Genomic DNA, 22,371 nt, shown 5'->3' on the forward strand with positions numbered 1-22,371 from the left:
TTCACCTTTCCCCACAATTTGCGCCTGACGTCGGCTGCTTTTAGCAGACCTTTCATATATTTTGGAGTCTGAAAAGTATCTCTCTCTCCAAGTTTGATTGAAAATGGAGTTCGTGGGTGTTTTCATTCTTTCTTCTTGCTGTTATTTTACAATTTCCCAGAGAAGATGAAAATGCAGACTTCTGCAGCTCTGTTCATACCAGAAGTCTTAATGAAGTCATTTTTGACCCAAGGACCACAATTTCTGGAACTAGGAGGCAATTCAATCAACCTTTGAGCTCTGTCACACAAAGTTTTATTAGAAACATAATGGGGATTTTGGAGAGAGGGCTGGTGAACTTTGTGTAGTGAAATAGAAACTTGAATTGCCAGCATAGAGTACTTAATTAAGAGATAAGGAAATTCACTCATTCACAAAAAAATAATTGAACAACTGCTTGCGCTAGGCATTTTACTAAGCAGTGAGGTGATGATTATTGTTGGTAGGGTTTGTCTAATTCATTATTAGAATATTGTTTCCCCTGAACTCAGTTGCTTGGGGATAATAAAACCAACCTTATCTACTTTAAGAAGAGGCTGAAATGAGTTTCAATATGTGAAAACAGTTGGTGGAGTTCTGGTATACTGAAAGGGGAATTTGGAGCCATTATAAGCTTTTAAGGAGTGAAGTATTTTATTTTTATTTTTATTGAAATTAGTTGGTTTACAGTGTTGTCCTGGTTTCTGGTGTACAGCAAAGTGATTCAGTTATACATATATGTATCTATTCTTGTTCTGATTCTTTTCCATTATAGGTTATTACAAGGTATTGAACATAGTTCCCTGTGCTACAGAGTAGGTCCTTGTTGGTTATCTATTTTATATGTAGTAGTGTGTATATTTTGATCCCAAGCTCCTAATTTATCCCTTCCACCCTTCCTCTTTGGTAAACGTAAGTTTGTCTTCTATGTCTGTGAGTCTATTTCTGTTTTAAAAATACGTTCACTTGTATCATGTTTTTTAGATTCCACGTGTAAGTGATATCATATGATATTTGTCTTTCTCTGTCTGACCTACTTCACTTAATAAGATAATCTCTAGGTCCATCATTGTTGCTGCCGATGGCATTCTTTCTTTCTTTTTTTTTTTTTTTGGTGGCTGATTAATATTCCATTGTACATATGTACCACATCTTTTTTATCCATTCATCTGTTGATGGACACTTAGGTTGCTTCCATATCTTGGCTATTGTAAATAGTGCTGCTGTGAACATTGGGCTGCATGTGTCTTTTTGAGTTAGAGTTTTGTCCAGATATATGCTCAGGAGTGGGATTGCTGGATCATATGGTAACTCTATTGTTAGTTTTTCAAAGAACCTCCATACTATTTTCCATAGTGGCTGCACCAATTTACATTCCCACCAACAGTGTAGGAGGGTTCCCTTTTCTCCACGACCTCCCTAGCATTTTTTTTTTTTTTTGATTTGTTGTTGTTGTTGCTGTTGGCTGGGCCACATGGCTTGTGGGATCTTAGTTCCTTGACCAGGGATTGAACCCAGGCCCTTGGCAGTGAAAGCATGGAGTCCTAACCACTGGACCTCCAGGGAATTCCCTCCAGCATTTATTATTTGTAGACTTTTTGATGATGGCCATTCAGGAGTAAAGTATTGTGATCACAGAAATGGGTGGAGCTTGTGTCTGGTTCCTTTGAGCCCAGGAAGCCACTGACTGGTACAGAACACAGGACGTCAGGTGGCCGCAACACGGCCAAGGGTAGAGTTGGCCTATGACTATAATAGAAACAGAGTGTAGGGACAATGCCTCAGGGCTTGAGGCAGGCAAATTATGGCAGCAAAGGTGAGACTGACTGATGGAATTGCATGAACCAAGAGTCAAATGGGGGCCGGAAGGCAATGAATGGACAGCCCTGATGCAAACTCAGTGCTTCCTCATTTTCCCACAGTGGAAATGGGGTCAATTTCCATTTATATTAGGTGCTGATCCAGAAGTCCCCATTTTAGACCTGAGTTCCTGGAAACAGACTCTGACACCCTGAGATTAGCATACAGGAGATTTAATGGGGAGTCCTCTTGGGAACAACACCTGTAAGGGCATGAAGGAAGCAGGAGTGGGCAGTAGGAAAAGTTGGTCCACAATGTAGCTGCAGCAGAGGCCCCAGCTAATCTTATGGGGAGCTCTGCAGTTGTAATGGCCTATCAGCGTTGTCCCAAATTAAAGCAAGGGGGCAAGTGTTTCTTTCTCCTCAGTATCCAGGCGCTGGATATGAGCTGGCCCAGGAAGGACAGTCCTGAAAGGAGACCAGCTGAGAGCCCCAGATGTCCGGCCTCCTGGTAGATGGTGCAGTGAGCGGCCCTCCGTCCTGCATGGGGTGTGTGGACGGCATCCCACAGCACCCACTAACAGTCTCCTCCAGCCCAATGCAGGATGGCCACTGGCTCAGGAGCTCAAAACTGCTGCCTCTTAGGTCTATAATTTTTCTTTTGTCTCATCTTTTCCTACTTTGCTCCTCTCCCCCACCTGCAACGTTCACTTTAACTACAAAAACCTTCTCACCACTACCTGACCACACAGTGTGCTCTTGACACCACACCTGCCTTTTCATGTGTGGTTTCATCAGCATAGAATGTCCTTCCTCCCTTCCATTCATCCAAATCATGCTCTTCCTATAAAGCCGACTTCAAAAGCTACTTGTATTATAAAATTTGAAATTGAATCGATCTGGGGTCCTGAAGCATTTTGTTTGTGACTTTGTTATCCTATCTGTCCTGCTTGCACTATAGTCGATCTTGTGCTTGTGTTTTCCCTTCTCAGATTATAAATTCCATACATACAGGGCTCACTCCTTTATCCTATATTCTATCCATTACCTAGCATCCGGTTTGGCACAAGACAGACTCTCAACAAATAGGAATTAATTGCATCAGATGTCCCAAAGTGTTATGAGAGTTTCTTGGGAAGAACCTACCTAAAGATCTGAAGACCTTTTGCCATCACCCTGTATTCTTCCTTCTCATGGGAAGCAGGTAACACATCTATTTAATAGAATTTGAGTACCAACTACGGGACAGATCCTGACAGGGCTATTTCTTATTATTCTTTTTGTTGTTGTTGTTGTTGTTGTTGAGGTAAAATTCACATACTATAAAACTAATCATTTAAAAATGTTCAATTCAGTAGCATTTAGTACATTCACAGTGCTGTGCAGCCATCACCTCTATCTAGTTCCAAAACATTTACATCACCTCCAAAGCAAACCTGCTTCTTTTGTTCTTAAAGAAATTACACCTAGCCTGTGTTCCCCAGAAGCGAGGCATATTGCAACAAGAAAAGGATGGGTCTAATGTCTGAAAACTTATTGTTAAACCCACCTTAAAAAGGGCTTCTGTTGTGAGTGGCACACGTAGGGCAGCTTGCTTGTTCTTTGTGCGGAATCGACATCAAGAGATTTTGGAAGCATAATTTTTTGGTACTTGGACAGCTGGTGATCGTTGGTCCTGATGCCCTCAAAAAAAAACCTTTGTGTAGAAATCAAGCTGGCTTGCTTTCTATGTTTCTGTTACTGAAGGGGAAGAAGGAACTTTCTTTTCAGTGTTCTGAGAGGATTATGTTTGGGTATCACCAGAGGTTTTAAATTCCCATCCTGAGGGGACACCCCCCAACTTTGGAACAAGGGAGGCCGTGAGTGACTGGGGGTGATAAGTGACCCTACTCTCAAGTGGAGGAGTGGTAGCTGTGTGGTCTGCACCGCAGCCTTGCTTAGCATTGTATGCGATGGACAAGGAAGGGACAGTAAAACCCCTTTGGCCAGTCTTTGTCTTTTGGTGTCCTTACTGGGGTTTTGGGTTTTTTTTTGTTTGTTTTGGCCATGCTGTGTGCCATGTGGGATCTTAGTTCCCCAACCAGGGATCGAACCCGTGCCCCCTGCAGTGGAAGCTCAGTCTTAACCACTGGACTGCCAGGGAACTCTCTCGGTGTCCTTAAATTTCTGTCTCCTTGTGATTAAATGAATGAAATTACAAGCTCCCTCAGGAAAAGGGAGGCAGTCACTGGCTGGGAAGTTCAAAACCACACTTTATCTATGACTAAGGAACATAGATGCTTTCAGTAATCGTCTTATTTCTTTTTTTCAATCACTCTGAACTATATTCTGCTTTACAGATGCAAGGAAACTGAGGCTAAGAGAGGAAAGTAATGTGGTCAGACTCACAAGGAAACACAGAGGTAGGATTTGCAGACCCTGCCATATGGTGCGGAGGTTTTCTAAGGAAACACTGCCTAGGAACCCGGCCCACCCCCACTCCTTATCCATTCTAACCTCCAAGCGTTGTTGTGACAACACGTAGCGACTCCTTTCCCCATCCCAAGTGGTGATCTTAACAGTGAACCCTTTAATTCTTCCTCTCGGGGACATCCATCTCGTCTATGACATGTAGCAAAGATGATTAATCGAGACAATTGGAATATTAGTGGCTCAGATTCTCATCCCCATCAGGAGACCAAACACACACATACCAAGGAGAAACCATACACAGGTTTATTTTATTGTATTTTATTGTATTTCTACAAAGGCAACATCAACTTACCCTGTTAAAATCACTTCTGAAAATAAATTTTCTGGAAATGCATTCTTTATAAATGTAAAGCATGCAATAATGTGTAAATTTACAGAAACATTTTAAACTGGTTAACTCAGGTAATAGTCTGTAAAATAGGTTTTGTTTCTGGAGATAGTACAGGTATCCCTAGACTTTCTTAAAGTCTTTACTTAATTCTGATTAAGGCTGTACGAACAGAGATTTATCTTAATGGTGTAAAATGATTAATTACATAATTAAAATGACCTGTCAGAACTTTTGAGTCATCCAAAAGTTAAAAAGCAGGGCCAATATTTTAGAAGAGAGGATGACACCTTGGAAAGTCATTTTTATGCCACATCAGCGATAACTTTTAGTGGACTATTCTTGCCTCACTTGATGGCAGGCACTTCAAAATGATTAAGGAAAAACTGTCATACTTGATTAGTCCTCATCATTTTTGGTTTTGAAGGAAATGTTTGTAAATGAGTAAAAGACCCCAAATAAATGTGTCTGGGCCTATGTATTATTTTTTTAATTTGAATATTCATCTGTTATAATTAAAACAAAACATGTCCACAAGCATATGAAGCTGTGTTTGGAGTTCCACAAGTATGTTTAGATTTGTTAATGCCTTGTATTTCATGTTTGGAAATCAGACCATGCTAATGCCTTTTTCTCCTTATGATTGTAATCAGCATTGAAAGCTTGGCTTCCATTAACAAATAATCTTTTACAATAAAAGAATCAAGATCTAAGTTCATTACTTCACTATTGGTTTCTGCAGACACCTGGCTACATGGAGTATACCATGCTTCAGATATATTCTTAGGAAAACACTGAGACAGCATGCCGAAGTTTTCTATATTGTTTCACAAAAAGCTAGAAGTTAATTAAAGGGCTCATTTTCACAGCAAGAAGTAGAGATTTACTCCCCCAGTCAATTCTCTACGGTCCCCTCTAGAGAATCCCATGAGTTCAGGTTAGAAGGGACTGGTCTTCCCTTTCCAAAATCATCCAATTCCTCATTGAAACACTGCTCAGAATCCTCCTTGGGTTTACTCATCCCTGCAGGAAAGCCTGGTGCGAGGAAGGGCACCTTGGTCCGGGTGAACTCTGGTCACACTGAACTTGTACTTGGCAGGAAGAAAAGCTGACTGCAGGGTGAGAAGCCCTACTTTTTGCAGTGGATATAATTCTTCCCGGTACTTGTTCAGGAAACTCTTACTACAATACAATTTTAAATAAGCTCTTAATTTGAGAAGCTTATTAACTCTGCTTTTTGCATTTTCATCTTTTACAGAGCATCGTGGAGATCGTGGTCCACCGTGGACTGTGTGTAAGATGAGCTGGGGGTGTCGGGGTAAATCGGGAGGAACCTACAGTACTGGCAGAGCACCAAAGTGCCCTGGCAGGTTTTGAAGAGCTGTACGATGTACTTGCGAAATTTCTGCCCCAGGAAAAAGTAGATGACCGGATTAAGGCAGCAGTGAACAAAAGCCAGGGTCTCTGTGGCCTGAATGGCATAGTCCAGGTGCCTCTCAAAGGTGCAGTCTTGAAGGACCTCCAGCTTCACCAGGGTGTCCAGGAAGAGCACCACGTTGTAAGGGGTCCAGAACCCCAGAAAGAGGACCACCACGGCAAAGATCATCTTCACTGCCTTGTTCTTCTTCTCATTTTTGCAGTGCTGCAAGGTCCTAATGATCATGGAGTAGCAGAACAGCATGATCCCCAAGGGGATCACCAGCCCTAGAACGTTGATCTCCAGGGAGCTCAGAACCTTCCACCTCGTGGAGTTGAAAGAATACTTGGTTTTGCAGTAGGTGTGGTTGTGCTCAGTATAACACGTGCTGAACACAAGGCCTGGGAGGGAGGCGAGCACAGCCACTGCCCACGTGGCCACGCTGGTGATGACCCCGTAAGTCAAGGTCCTCGCTCTCAGGGAGAAGACCGCGTGCACAATGGCCAGGTACCTGTCGATGCTCATGAGTGTGATGAAGAAGATGCCGCTGTAGAAGCCCACCAGGTACATCCAGGAAACTAGCTTGCAGAGGCCGAGCCCGAACACCCACTGGTCTGTGGCATAGTAGCCCCAGAAAGGGAGCGAGAGCACAAAGAGCAGGTCCGAGATGGCAAGGTTGAGCAGGTACACGTCGGTCATGGACTTGAGCCGCTTGTACTTGAACAGGACCAGAACCACCACAGAATTTCCAAGCAGACCAAACAGAAAGACCAAGGAGTAGAGGGGGGGCAGGAAAAGCTCCCCAAATGCCTTGATACCTTCCTTGGTGCAAGGTTTGGGGGCGTTTTCATGAAGATAATAATTGTTATAGATGCTTTCATCCAGGGTGGTGTCTGCTATACCCGTGGGGTTCATTTTCAGATTTACAGGCTTCTCACGGCAGGTCTGAGCCCAACCAGAAGAACCTAATGAGTGGAAGGGCCAACAAGATTTCTATCAGAACAAAAGCAAATCAGAACGGTGCTGCGTACAGAGCACAACTGCTTCGTATTTTGCCCAGATCACCATACACTCTTCCCAACCTTCCCACATTGAAGGGCTCAGGTCCTTGAACTGAAGGGCAGTGCAGCCGAAGTGAAATAATCCTGCCCTTTGGAGGCAGATTCCAAATTACAGCTCTGCCACTTTTTCTACCCCTCTGCTGGGAGCTCTGGTTCTCCTGTTTGTAAGCGGGGGTAGTAAAACCTCTTTATCAACAAGAGGTTTTTCTTTTCTTTTTTTGAAGATTTTTTTTTCAATACAGGGACCATTTTTAAAGTCTTTATTGAATTTTGTTACAATATTGCTTCTGTTTTATGTTTTTTGGCCGTGAGGCATGTGGGATATTAGCTCCCCGACCAGAGATCGAACCTGCATCCCCTGCACCAGAAGGCGAAGTCTTAACCACTGGACTGCCAGGGAAGTCCCAATGATGAGGTGTTTTTCAAAAATATATTTCTGAAAGTTAGTCTGGCATTACTGAAATCACTCGCAAGAATGACGAGACTATAAAGGAGAAACTAACACACCATTGTAAAGCAATTATACCCCAATAAAGATGTTAAAAAAAAAAAAGAATGACAAGACTAGCTGACGTGCCCAACAGAACTTTATCCAGGGCCTTTCTGACATGAAAGCCAAAAACAAAAAATTTAAAAAAGATTTTAAAATCTATGCATGTTTCCCCTTCAGACTGTAACACCAAAAATTCAGTGATGACTTAGGTAAATCATCAGGCTAGAAGGGAACCAGGTTGGCCTCTTGCCTTTATATAAAAATTCTGGGGGCTTCCCTCGTGGCACAGTGGTTAAGAATCCGCCTGCCAATAAAGGGGGCACGGGTACGAGCCCTGGTCCAGGAAGATCACACATGCCGCGGAGCAACTAAGCCCGTGTGCCACAACTATTTAGCCTGCGCTCTAGAGCCCAAGAGCCACAACTACTGACCCCACGCGCCACCGCTACTGAAGCCCGCGCGCCTACAGCCTGTGCTCCGCAACAAGAGAGGCCACCGCAATGAGAAGCCCGCGCACCGCAATGAAGAGCAGCGCCCGCTGGCTGCAACTAGAGGAAGCCCGTGGGCAGCAACGAAGACCCAACGCAGCCAAAAATAAATTAATTAATAAATAAATCTATTTAAAAAAAAAAAATCTGGGACTTCCCTGGTGGTCCAGTGGTTAAGAATCCACCTTCCAATGCAGGGAATGCGGGTTCGATCCCTGGTCAGGGAACTGAGATCCCATATGCCGCTGGGCAACTGAGCCTGTGCGCCACAACTAGATTGCCCACATGCCACAACGAAGCTCCTGCGTGCCACAACTAAGACCCAATGCAGCCAAATAAATAAATAAATATATTTTTTAAAAAAGAATAGGAAAAAAAAGAATAGGGCTTCCCTGGTGGCGCAGTGGTTGAGAGTCCGCCTGCCAATGCAGGGGACATGGATTCGTGCCCCGGTCCGGGAAGATCCCACATGCCGCGGAGCGGCTGGGCCCATGAGCCATGGCCACTGAGCCTGCGCATCCGGAGCCTATGCTCCGCAGCGGGAGAGGCCACAACAGTGAGAGGCCCGCGTACCGCAAAACCCACCCCCCCACACACAAAAAAACAAAAAAAAGAAGAAGAAAAGAAAAGGGGGCAAGGACCAAGAAAATATTTTTTTTTTAAAATTCTAGGGGCTTCCCTGGTGGCGCAGTGGTTGAGAGTCCACCTGCCGATACAGGGGACATGGGTTCGTGCCCCAGTCCGGGAAGATCCCACGTGCCGCAGAGTGGCTGGGCCCTTGCACCATGGCCGCTGAGCCTGCGCGTCCAGAGCCTGTGCTCCCCAACGGGAGAGGCCACAGCAGTGAGAGGCCTGCGTACCGCAAAAAAAAAAAAAAAAAAAAATTCTAATTCCTCCTGTGTGCTTCGTACTTCATAGGATTTCAGAGCATGTTCACTCATATCGTACATTCAATCCCAGTCCTGTGCTCCTGTTCCCACACCCCCTCCAACAAAAACCTGGTACTCTAAGCCAAATAAGCATACTGAGCCATGGTGTAGATGACTCGTGAAAGACTCAGAGAAGTTAAACGCCTCCTGAAGGCCACACAACCATGTAGAGAACTTGTTCCTCGGGCCCCAAGTCCCAGTGCTGTGCTGGTGAACCAGGTCTGCGAGGGCAAAGAGGTGCGGGGGAGTGGGGGGGATCTGATTTATGGCTCTTGCTGGTTTCCGTGGTGTAAATACTCCCACCATGGCCAAGTTCAAGCCACCAACCGCCTCAAAAATTCCTGAAGATTTAACAGTCAGCTCCTGAGAGCTGGTGGGGGTGGGCCCTAGCACGCCACACCCAAGCCCCATGTTTCCTCTGGAGCACCTTCTTAGTTGGAACACACCTAGCCTCCCAGGCTGGGTGGCGGGCCACTCCTGGGCCGACCTGACACTAATGCAGCAAATGTGTTTTCCAGGCCCTGTAGAAGGTTGCAGTATTCAGTTGGGTAAATTGAGGGAAATTTTTGGCCTTTTCATCGAAACCACATGTAAAAAATCAATCTTGGGCTTCCCTGGTGGCGCAGTGGTTGAGAGTCCGCCTGCCGATGCAAGGGACGCGCGTTCGTGCCCTGGTCCGGGAGGTTCCCACATGCCGCGGAGTGGCTGGGCCCGTGAGCCATGGCCGCTGAGCCTGCGTGTCCGGAGCCTGTGCCCCACAACGGGAGAGGCCACAACAGTGAGAGGCCCGCGTACCGCAAAAAAAAAAAAAAAAAAAAAAATCAATCTTACACACTGAATCCTATCAGAGTGGGAATTAGCAGGACGGATCTAGAAAAGGCACATCATAGCCAGAAATCTCTACCTCGCCAACCACCCTCATTTCTTATCTAATTGGCAGATGAAGAGGTTAAAACCTGCTTAAAGTTATGTGAATCGGAGCAATGCAGGAGGCTTTCCAACTCAAGGCCACCTCCTCTTGCATCCTTCTTAGTGGCACCCTGATATTCCTTATCAAAACCCTTTCACATTGTTCGATAATTCACATCTATTCCCCATCTCCCACCCTGACCTCCACACACCCAAACACCCAAGCTACGTGTTTCTCAAGAGAGAGGTTTTGGTTTATTCCTGCAAACAGATGCTGAAGACCTGGGGCATCTCAGGGTCTCAAAAAAAAAAAAAAACTGTGTTAAATGATTATCAATTCTAGTTAAATGAATAACAATTCTAGCCTTCCTCCATAATTTTACCAGTGAAAATGAAAGGAATAAGAGAGACTGAGGTGTTAGGAAATTATCAGGAGAAGAAACGAAAGTCAACACAGCTGGTGAATGTCTGGAATTATTCTGCAGGCCTTATTTGGCAGGTGTTTCTTGACCTGGGAGTCGATAGAAGCCAGAAGCGGAAAAGTGTATATGTTGAATGAAAATTAGCTGTGTGTTCTGAGCCTGTGACTTAGGCCACATGTGTGCAGGAGGAGAGCCCTGTATGTATGTGAGAGCCAGTCCGATGAGGGCTGGGAGGGTAGGTTGTGTGTGAGCTGCAGGACAGGTGCCAACAGAACGACCAGCAGGATGACCAGGATGCCTGAGTGATAGGGTTAGCTGTGTGGCTGGGCAGCTTTCAGCGCTTCCAAAGTCCACACACCTGTGGACAAAGCAATGCAGGGCCTGAGGCCCTGGGAACGCGTCCCCTCACCCGCACACCCCTACCCCCCCGCCACGCCGGCCCCTTACCTTGTGTTTCTGAAAGTGGCTCCAAGGCAGGTCTGCGAGGCAGTGCCTGGCTTGCTCAAGAAGCACGGCACTAAGAACGGCAGGAGCCTTTGAAGGGCTCGTGGCTTCCTGTGAGCACCAGCTCTGTTCCTCATCCATCTATGCTGAGTTCAAGTGGGGTTTTTTGATAGAAGTAAGATGCAGAAAATGAGTGACTCTTAGCTTGGGTTCAGGTTAAACTCTTAGTCACTCATTTCCCCAAACTGAAAGCTGGGAAGATTTGCTCTCTGCAAGATGAGGGAAGTTAAGTTTTTCAAGAGAGAAACTTTTAAATGTTTTAAAATTTATTTGTTGGATTTTTAAATTTTTTCATTTTAGCTGGCTATGTGCTGTAGAAGTGATCTTTATACTCTGGATCAGTGGGCTGTTTGTTATTTCCCCATCATGGATGTACAGTGGCCAGCAATCAAGATATTCAGTGTTCTCTAAACAGTGAGATCTGAGGAGGTTGGAGTGAGAGGCCAGATTTATTTAAGAATAAGGATAGTCAGGAGGAGAGAAAAGTGTATCCAAATGTCTGGCAGTGATGTGGAGGCCCTAGTCAACCACATTCAATAAACATCCTCAGCCTGGTGTAAAGTGACATGACAACAAAGCTCTAAGCCCTTTTCCCAACAGGAAGAGCCCTCCCCCAAGCCCCTTCCACTGAGAAACAGCAGAGCTTCCCCTGACAGTGCTCCTGGCTGAGAGCTTCTTCAGGTTCATGTACCCATCGTAGCCAAGGAGCTGACATCAGTCCTGAGTCTTTTCTATATGGTATCCTGCCAGCTTCTGCCAGCTCCCAGCCATTTCCTTCTATGTGTCCACAGTTGCTTGGCTCTTTGGTTCAGCTTACAAGAGCCACAAATGTCATTTTTCCTGAGGAATTTGCACAAATAAGAACTGAAAAATTGAGCTAGAGTGGTGTTTATCAACTTTTTTTTTTCCATTATCACCCCTCCCAAGGAGTCTTTTTGGATTTTTTTTTCCTAGTCACCTCCCCATGATATATTTTAATACCACAGATAAATAGGGAAGTTCCCTGGTGGTCTAGTGGTTATGATTCAGTGGCCCGGGTTCGATCTCTCGTCTGGGTACTGAAATCCCACAATCTGTTCGGTGCAGTCAAATTAATAATAATAATAATACCACAGATAAATAGTAAATCTGCTTATGTTTCATATATATATATATGCAAATATATATGCTTTATATATATATATATAAAAGAGTAAGGTTTGTTTAGGGTCGGAGGAGTTGCTTCTGGCTTCTAATGGGAAAAGACCAGAAATGCTGCTTAAAATCCTACCGCACACAGGCCAGCCCTCCACAATAGTCATCCAGCCCAGAAGGCCAGCAGTGCTGAGGCTGAGGACTCCTCAGCGAGAGTAATATTCCCACCTGTGAACTGTGGAACCAGATTCATAGAAATCCAGTGAAAAGGAAGTAGACAAATAACCTTAGGGAATGCTGGGCTTTGATTCAGGTTAAATACAGTTCCTTACGGCAGTGCTTTCCAGTGCTAATAGTATCATGAACTCTGGAAGCAGATGTAGAGTAAAAATGTCCCAGATATATTTTGTTGCCAGAGCTGACACCAGATCCTTGCTCAAAACCCGCCAACCCCTCCCTTGGACAGGAACTAACATATATCTTTAATCATAGGGTCTGGAGACAAAAAAGCGGAGTTACAGGAAGAGAAAAACAAAAGCTCAGATAGAACCAGCTGGAACCAAGATGAATCTGGCCTCCAGCAACCCCTGAGCCTCATTCTATGCTGATTTCACTACATCAGCTACTAAATGACACCCCTGCTCTAGGCTATGACCCAAAGTTGATCCACGTGTGTGAGAAGCTCATCCGTAAACAAAGTTCCCACTTCTCCTTTCTCAGGCCATTTAATAAAGCTTGCACTGCATCAATCTCAGCTTCGTTTTTGTTTCTGGCTGCACGAACCTGAAACTTCCCTGCTGAGGCAGGGGGCCTCGGCTGGGCTAGGGCCCGAGCAGGGGTCCATACGACCTGATTCGGTAACAATATGACCAGTAAATCCACGCCCATTATACAGAGTAACTTATTTTTAGAAATGCAGAGCCTGAGGAAGTTTCCACCATGGAATTAGAGGCCTTGAGGGACGAGTTACCCTGGGCAAGGCCATCTGAGCATGTTGCGTAAGTCTCCATGGACCCTCCATGGAGGGGGGAGAAGTGGTAAAGTCTAGAACAGATGATATCTGGATGTCCAAATTGTCATCAGTGGTAGTTGGTCATTGTGGGTCTGGAGATGGTCCCTTAAAGCTAGTTGGTGCTCCCTTGACTGACTGGCCATGTGACAGACACCTGGCCCCATGAGTGGGGATAAGCCCAAGCTCCAGGGTCTATGTTAGCTAAGGGCACTTGCTTTTTGAGGCCTGCTCAGTCTGGGTTTGGATCTCAGGGCCACCATGTACTAGCTATACGAACCTCAATTTTCTCATCTGTAAAAAAGGGTGATAAAGCCTGAGGATTGTGGGAGGATTAATGACCTAATGTTTGTAAAACACTTAGCATGGTGCCTGGTACAGATATGTGCTCAAAATGGCACCAGCTGTGAAAATTAGTAGGATAAATAAAACACACAGGAATAGCTTTCTCTCTTGAAATGGGTGAGCCTGGCATGTTGCCCTTAGCCATAACTAGGAATCCAGGAAATATTTTGATCTAGACGCAGTGGGCCACAACCAATTTCTGAGTTGCTGTTCAGGTTAAAAGCAGGTTTCAGGGCTTCCCTGATGGTGCAGTGGTTAAGAATCTGCCTGCCAATGCAGGGGACACGGGTTCGAGCCCTGGTCCAGTAAGATCACACATGCCGCAGAGCAACTAAGCCCGTGAGCCACAACTACTGAGCCTGAGCTCTAGAGCCCGCAAGCCACAACTACTGAGCCCACGTGCCACAACTACGGAAGCCCACACACCTAGAGCCTGTGCTCTGCAACAAGAGAAGCCACGACAATGAGAAGCCGGCGCACCGCAACGAAGAGCAGCCTCTGCTCACTGCAACTAGAGAAAGCTCGTGCACAGCAACGAAGACCCAACACAGCCAAAAATAAATAAATTACTTAATTTAAAAAAAAAAAAAGCTGGTTTCAGATTTCCAAGTTGCAAAGGTTACTGCCCTGGAGAAAGTCGGTCTTCAGGTTTGCAAAGTAAAAATGATAGTGTCCTGGAGAAATACTAAATAGGTTTTCCCTCCAGTAAGGGATTCAAAACTAAACAATATCCCCACCCACAAAAAAAAAAAAAAAAAAGAATAAAGGATGAAATTTTAAGAATCCAGAGAAGCCTGCTGTCGGACCCGGAGCCGTCTGGGAGCCCCTAATTGTTGCTCCAGGTTCTTTCAGGTGTATGTGTCTGTTGTTCCCAGTGCTCTACTGGGCTAGAGAAGGAGGAACCTGTCCTGAATCCTCGCAGTGAAAATGAAGGAAAGCCTGAGAACCAAGGCAAGATGGAAAACAAAGAACAGCCACTGGTTGCGGGAAAGCCGGGAGTAGCTTGTACTGTGGAAGACAAGGAAAAGTTAGAAAACAAGGGAAGGACAGATCTCAGGGGAAAGACAGAAGATGAGGAAGTACTAAAGGATAAGGAAAAGCCAGAGAGTGAGGCAAAGCCAAAAGAAGGAAATCCAGAGAGCGAGGGAAGCCAGTGAGTGAGGGAAAGCCAGTAAGTGAGGGAAAGCCAAAAGAAGAAAAGCCAGCCAGCGAACCAAGGGCTGCAGGAAAGGGCCCAGCTGGGGATCATGTACCCAGGAAGGCCAAAAGAAAAACCAACAAGGGGCTGGCTCAGTGTCTCAAGGAATACGAGGAGGCCGTACACGATATGCATTTGAGCAATGAAGCGATGATAAGAGATTTGACGAGATGGCCAGGGTGGAGGATGAGGTGAAGAAAACCAGACAGAAATTGGATGCAAAAAAGTTTACAGGACCCCTTCCACCCAAGGGGCCCAAGGGAACTCAGGGGTGGCTGCAGGGCCCCACAAAGGGGCTTTGAAGACATTCCTTTTGTGTAGTGCCCCTGGCAGGCATTTGCAAGGCCTTGTGCTTTATTTAACCTTATGCTAATACTATACTTTAGGTGTCACTCTCTTTATCCAACTGCAGCCCTGTGTGTTTCAGTAGCAGATTTTCATCCATTGCATGGAAAAATGTTTATGGTACATTGTAAAATGTTTAAAAAACCAGTTTTCAGAACCATACATACAGCATCAGTCCATTTTTGTAAAACTACAAAGATACTTACCTAGTGATCCATGTACAGAAAAAACTCAGAAAGCTGTGTCTACTAAAAGATTAACAGTGGTTTAAAAAAAAAAAAAGAATCCAGAGAAGGAAGGTGGTGCACTCAAGGCAACACAGCCAGAGACACAGTCAGGGCTAACGCCTACCCTCCTGACATTTTCATGGACAATATCTTTTATTGAGCTAAGTTTCTGAAACCTGACCAGAGAGAAGGTGACCAACAAAAAAATACCCAGAGCAAACCCACCCCCAAAGCAAGGTGGTATGTCATATGCTGCACAGCACAGACCTTCAGCAAGAAACAAAGCAATAGTCTGAGCCTACAGCGCCCCCTAGTGGAACAAACCTTATTCCACGACCAAAGACATCAAAATACAATCCCCGGGCCACAGGTACCATAGCCACCCAGCGTGTCTGACACTGGAAGGCAAAAACTCCCAAGGCCTTCAGGAAGAGCTCCACGGAACTCTGCTGCAGAGCAGAGGTGATAAAGCATCCAGAATTTGGTGTCAGACCTGTTACTTACAGCTTAAAATGAGAGAAGGCTGTGAGGCAGGCCACACAGGGGTTGCACCCAAGGACAGTAACAGCAAGCTAGAGCTGTAGGGGGCAACTTATGTATGGCAAGCAGGGTGGGGTTAGTTAGTTTTCAAGAGTTCTCTGTTGATTGGCTAAGTTGAAAAACTTTGTAGGCTTGGAGCAAAGGAGCTATCCCTAGTCATCTGATTCCCAGTCCCCAGGACAATTAGGGCTGGTTCCTAGTGATCCCAGAGTATACACAAGAGGCTAATGGGGGAAGTGACTGGGGTATGGACCTAACTCCTCAAAAAGGGGAACTGACAGGTCCTCAAAACTGGGTCAAGAAAGCATTTGAACAAACTATATTACAGGGGAGGTCTGAAGAAACAGACAAAACTTTGGAAAGGAAATAAAAGATTGCAAACAGTTATATTACAAATGGGTTGTTTCGTTTTGTTTTTTGACAATAACTAAAAATTACTGCACATTTGAAAACTAGAAAACACATTTTCATGTAACCTGGATGTCAAAGAAAGTACTATAGAAAATAGAAAACACTTATAACTGAATGATAATAAAATATCATTTATCCAATATTGTGGTCTGGGACTTCTCTGGCAGTCCAGTGATTAAGACTCCAAGCTTACACTACAGGGGGTGTGGGTGGGGGAACTAAGATCCTGCATGCTGTGCAGTGCGGCCGAAAAAAACAACAACAAAAATTGTGGTCGGCAGCTAAAGAGGCTCTTAGAGGATAATTTAGACCTTAAATGTTTATACCAGAAAAGAAGAAGAAAGGCTACAAATTGGTAAGAAGTGTTTAACTTGAAAAAGAAACTGCAGAAAAAGGAAGAGTAGAAGAAACTCAAAAAGGGTATAAGGAAGGACTTTTCTGGTGGCTTAGTGGTTAGGATTCCAGGCTTTCCCTGAGGTGGCCCAGGTTCAATCCCTGGTCGGGGAAGATCCCGCAAGCTGTGCAGTGTGGCAAAAAAAGAAGAAGAAGAAGAAGAAGAAGAAGAAGAAGAAGAAGAAGAATTTAAGGAAAAAATAATAAACATAAGAGAGAAATTAGTTAAACAGAAATTGAAAGTGGGGCTTCCGTGGTGGCACAGTGGTTAAGAATCCACCTGCCAATGCAGGGAACACAGGTTCGATGCCTGGTCCGGGAAGATCCCACACGCCGTGGAGCAACTAAGCCCGTGTGCCACAACTACTGAGCCTGCGCTCTAGAGCCCATGAGCCACAACTACTGAGCCCACATTCCACAACTACTGAAGTCCGCGCACCTAGAGCCCATGCTCCGCAACAAGAGAAGCCACCGCAATGAGAAGCCTGTGCACCGCAATGAAGAGTAGCCCCCAGGGCTTCCCTGGTGGCGCAGTGGTTGAGAGTCCGCCTGCCGATGCAGGGGACACGGGCTCGTGCCCAGTCCAGGAAGATCCCACATGCCGCGGAGCGGCTAGGCCCGTGAGCCATGGCTGCTGAGCCTGTGCGTCCAGAGCCTGTGCTCTGCAACGGGAGAGGCCACAACAGTGAGAGGCCTGCGTACCGAAAAAAAAAAAAAAAGAGTAGCCCCCACTTGTTGCAACTAGAGAAAGCCCGAGCGCAGCGACGAAGACCCAATGCAGCCAAACATAAATAAATAAATAATTTAAAAAGAAATTGAAAGTAAAATAGACCCATAAAAGTATTTGAAAACAATAACAAAATTCACAAACCTCTAGGAAAATAAGTAAAGAAAAAATAGGAAACAATCTTGGGAATGTAAAGGGAGAAATAAATACAGAGCAGAGACTTAAAAGATAATAAATATTATGAATGATTTTATTACAATGAATTTGAAAACTTAAATGAAATGGATAAATTCCTAGAAAAATCTACCTACCAAAATTGTCTCAAAAAGAAGTATAAATCAGTCAAAAATTAAATAAAAATTGACATAATCTTTCAAAAATTGAATCAGTAGTTTAAATGCTTTGCACAAAAACAAAGTTAAAAAAAAAAACAAAAAAAACCCTCAGGATGGTTTTATAGGAAAATTCTACCAAACATGCAAGGATTTTTTTATTGGCATATAGTTGCTTTACAATGTTGTGTTAGTTTCTGCTGTACAGCAAGGTGAATCAGTTACACACATACATATACCCCCTCCTTTTTGGATTTCCTTTACATTTAGGTCACCACAGAGCACTGAGTAGAGCTCCCTGTGCTATACAGTAGGTTCTCATTAGTTATCTATTTCAGGTTCTCATTAGTTATCTATTTTATACATAGTAGTGTATATATGTCAACCCCAATCTCCCAATTCATCCCACTCCCACCCCTTTCCCCCCTTAGTATCCATACGTTTGTTCTCTACGTGTCTCTATTTCTGCTTTGCAAGTAGATCTATCTGTACCATTTTTCTAAATTTCACATATATGCATTAATACATAACATCTGTTTTTCTCTGACTTACTTCAGTTAGTATGGTAATCTCTAGGTCCATCCATGTTGCTGCAAATAGCATTCTTTCATTCTTTTTTATGGCTGTGTAATATTCCATTGTATATATGTACCACATCTTCTTTATCCATTCCCCTGTTGATGGACATTTAGGTTGCCATGCAAGGATTTTTGTTTCTTTGCTAACTACACATCTCTAGCACCTAAAACAATGTCACACATAGGATATGCTCAAAATTATTCACTGAATGAATATCTTACACAAATTATTTTATATGACATAACCAAGAAACTTAAGACTTCAGTAATGGGCAAAAAGTATAAAAGTAACAATTCACCAAATAGAAAATACAATTAGTAATAAATGATAATGGAATAATGTGCAATCTTCCTAGCAAACAACAACAAAAGCAAGAGATTTTTTCCTAAGAATTTAAGTTGTGACCAATTCTCCTAGGTGAAAATTAATTTAATGATTCAACAAGATTTCCTGAACATCTCCTACATACTGGACAATGGTGATTTCAAGAGGAAGTGTCCATGTTTCAGGGCACCAGTTCACAATCCAGTGGAGGGGATGACAATATAAGAAGATAGTTATGACAGAGTATTATGTAAAATAAGATTGAACAGAACTGCATAATAAAATAAAGAGATAATTTTATAAAGTATAATACTGAGTAAGTGAGATATGAGCACAATTCTATAACAGAACAGAAACCATACCTGGCTCTGCTTATTAGAATGAAGGAAGGCTCCTAAGAAGGGTTGATAGTTGCCAACCATATTTGCCAAATGAAGGCATGACATAAGGACTGACTGGCAAGGCTAAGGAAACAGTGGGGTCAGAGGCAAGGAATAGAGAAAGGGCAGGAAACCTGTTTGGGATGGTGATGCTCAGTGTAGTAGGCAGGGAGGGACACTAATGGTAACTGAGATCAGACACAGGCTGACGTCATCACTGGCATCAGAATTCTTTGAAATAAGAGAAACCATAATCTCATCAATGCTCTTCTTTCTTTTTTTTTTTTTTTTTTACGGTACGTGGGCCTCTCACTGTTGTGGCCTCTCCCGTTGCAGAGCACAGGCTCCGGACGCGCAGGCTCAGCGGCCATGGCTCACGGGCCCAGCTGCTCTGCAGCATGTGGGATCTTCCCAGACCGGGGCACGAACCCGTGTCCCCTGCATCGGCAGGCGGACTCTCAACCACTGCGCCACCAGGGAAGCCCAACGCTCTTCTCTCTAATCGAATGTTAGCTCTACCTCTGAGCACAGTGATGCGGATGTGTTGTAGGCTCCATCCAGTAGGTAGCTCTTGGGAACACCCCATGGGATAGTCACCTTCCACTTCCTTGCTTTCTTTTGAGCTCCTGATGGTTTTCTTCTGCCCCAAAGCACACCAGGGCCAGCTTAGCCAGTGTGCAGCACCCCTTCTTTGGATTTAACCCTGACAATTTTCCTTCCCGTTAGGTGAGGATAGGCGACAACAGCTAATTTCCTCTTTGCATCCAAGGAACTAAATATAACACACAAGTACAGCCAAATTCTGAATAATAAAATATGCATTATTCTCTTTTTATGAACAAATGTATTAGTGTGAAGTCAAGTGGAGGCCAGCGTTCATGAAGGAACAAATCCAATCATCTCAAACAGATCGATGGTTGATTACACACCTTACTCCTCCCAGGGGTGATGCTTGACGCCAGAAGGGAGCTGGAGCCCAGAGTCCAACGACCTCATTCCCACCCAGCTGGTCTCCATGTTACAGTTAGTCACTGAGGGGAAAAAACTGCCCAGGGTCATTGGCCAGAGGGTATTTCGATCCCCTGAGGTGGATTTTTTTCTGGGTGAGGCTCAGACACCTCAGAGCCTGCCCCCCCAGTGCGGGCCCTCATGCTCTGAGGAGAGTGGAGCCCAGCCCTCCCACCAACCTCTGAGCTTCTGAATCCTAACTTCCGACACCCCTACCCCTATACAAAACCCACCAGTGGCCCAGAGAGGAGAAAGAGAGAGAAATATGGTAGGCAGCGGATAAAGCCTGAAAGGCTTCGCTCCAGCCTGGCTCAGGCTCACAAGGGTCTTGTCTGTAGGGCACAAGGAGGGGTGGTGCCTCACAGCCTACCAGTCAAGGGAGCAGCATGGGGGCATGGCTTCAGAGGAGCTGGTCATGGCTACCTGCCCCCTAACTACTCAACACTGACCAGCAGGAGACACCAAACACCTACTGCCACTCCCAGCAGCCGCTTCGGCAGCACAGCTCTTCAACCCGTTCCCTTTGCTTCTGCTTGGGAGAGGCTGCAAGAAGCTGTATGGTTGATCTAAGAACCTTGCTCATCTCTTTCCTCAAATTCACACAATAAAGAATGCCAAACACTGGAGCAGGCTGGGGCAACACTCCTGCCTTTTCATCTTTGCTGTACCTAATCAAAAGAAACATATACATAGCCATATGATTTATGAGTTTATTTGCTGAATCTCCTCAGTTATGGAGGCCAATTTCAATGATTTTCTTCCAGAGATAGACTTTTTACATTATTAGGAACCCCCCAAATATTGTCTACCACCCCCCCCACCCCCCGGCGACTATAGCCCACTGGTGAAATTGCAGTTGTTTGACCCTGAGAAATAGTATGAAAAAAACAATGGGAGACTGTTGATGGGCAACAGAGTCTCCAGGGAACAGCGCCTAGACCCTAGAGAGGTCCCTTCCACACTGCTAGATACCAACATGTTCCATCAGTTCTTCAGGACATATACTCCACACAGAGCAACGACCACCTTTCCTCCTCCAGAGCAACTACCACCCAACACACCTACAATCCACCAGATCCTGTCTCTGGAACAACAAACTGCCTCCAATCCTGACTTTCTACCTGTAAATCAGCCCTGTGAGGTTCTTCCTCCCATCTTAACCCAAGGTTCTATTCCTTCCTTGTTAAACACAGTTGAAGACACAAAATATAAAATACAGCTCTGCATATTCAAAGAATATATTTTTATTTTACCATGTAAATAATTTTGGAAATATGACAGTATATTCAATATGAGGAATTTTAATACTGCCATCTTATATGTGAGAGAGGCAGTAGAGAAGAGTATCACAGGCATTTTTACTACAGAGAAACAGTTTACCACAGCCCTCAAGAGGGTACATGAGGAGTCACCATGAGGAAAGAAGTTGGAAAAAAATCTCATTCCTGCAGCTCTGAGAATCCTTGGGTGGGACCTGTGGAGGCAGAAGGTGGCTGTGGAGACTGGGAAACAGACTGCAGAGGTACACCATGGTCTGTTGCTGCCATCTTTTTTTGGTCTAGGGTAAAAAGAGGAGAAAAATCTCTCGGAAAATAATGGCTCCATGATGTGCTAAATAATGAAGCCCTGAACTGCAAAACCCAGGGCTTTCAACAAAGAAAAACAAAACTGCTTAGAAGCAGTTGGGAGAAACCCTGGGCCATATTCCCTTAGGGGTTACTCCCTCCTCAGTGTTCCCAGGTGTCAGACACTGTCTCTCCCATCTCTTAGGAACAGATATCCCTATCCTCCCTCTTCTCTTTCCTCTGGCCTCCTCCGGCCCTGCCATTTCCCTGACACTCCCACGTCAACACTTAGTCCCAGAAGCTGCTTAAACATTAGCACCAAGGGTTAAAGAGCTGGGATATACCAAGCCTTCCTAAGTGCCAGAAGTCAACGTGGAGAGGGAGATGAAGTAGGAAAGACTGAATATTTACCTTATATCCACATAGCCACTGTGATTCTCTCATGCTATGTATGATATTTGAGAACATTCCAAGATAAGAAGTGATACTTAATATAAAATAAAATGTATTTTTAATCAGAAAACATTTTTTATATATTATCTATGGTACTTAAAAATGTCATGTAGAGAAAATTAACTTTTGCTCTTTTCTGAAAATATTTAAAGTTTATATAATAAAACACAAAATGATACTGTGAATATGTTATCAAACAAGAATGTGTGTGTGTGTAAGCTTGTGTGTGTGTGTCCCTGTATACATACACTTTTGGGTGCAAATATTATATAAGCAGTACTCACACCTACACAATGACATGATGTAATAAAAAGCTCATGTACTAAAATGTATCCACGGTACAATGGTATATCTGCATTACAAAAGCCCTCCTCCCTCATACTTTTTTTGAAACGGGGCTCATTTTACTTTATGGGACATGCACACATTGTTAGCAGTTCCAAGATATATTTATTTGAATGTCTTGGTTTATTTAAGGATAAAAGGAAGAGATGTTGTGATCAATAACTGAGTGCTGGAAAAGGATCATTCTTGCATATAATTGAGAAGTGGGACTGACTT

General features: G+C 44.4%; 1 protein-coding gene, 1 non-coding gene and 1 pseudogene across 2 annotated transcripts; 2 read left to right on the top strand and 1 right to left on the bottom strand.

Moving 5' to 3' along the window:
* Positions 1–3,369: 3,369 nt before the first annotated feature.
* LOC136130101 (U11 spliceosomal RNA) lies at positions 3,370–3,503 on the top strand. Its single transcript, XR_010656301.1, has one exon. It is a non-coding gene; the product is annotated as a U11 spliceosomal RNA (small nuclear RNA).
* A 2,364-nt stretch (positions 3,504–5,867) lies between these two features.
* CCR4 (C-C motif chemokine receptor 4) lies at positions 5,868–10,820 on the bottom strand. Its single transcript, XM_065886097.1, has 2 exons — positions 10,784–10,820; positions 5,868–7,027 (listed from the first exon to the last, which is right to left on the bottom strand). The coding sequence occupies exon 2, from the start codon at positions 6,947–6,949 to the stop codon at positions 5,870–5,872; it is 1,080 nt and encodes a 359-aa protein (XP_065742169.1). The 5' UTR covers positions 6,950–7,027; positions 10,784–10,820; the 3' UTR covers positions 5,868–5,869.
* On the top strand, positions 9,117–14,847 carry LOC136129583 (transcription elongation factor A protein-like 4; annotated as a pseudogene).
* Positions 14,848–22,371: the final 7,524 nt, after the last annotated feature.

This window comes from Phocoena phocoena, chromosome 10, assembly GCF_963924675.1.
Source record: "Phocoena phocoena chromosome 10, mPhoPho1.1, whole genome shotgun sequence".
NCBI classification, from domain to species: domain Eukaryota; kingdom Metazoa; phylum Chordata; class Mammalia; order Artiodactyla; family Phocoenidae; genus Phocoena; species Phocoena phocoena.

Excerpts from the sequence above, each read along its gene's own strand:
- CCR4 (XM_065886097.1), bottom strand. The coding sequence starts at position 6,949 with ATGAACCCCACGGGTATAGCAGACACCACCCTGGATGAAAGCATCTAT.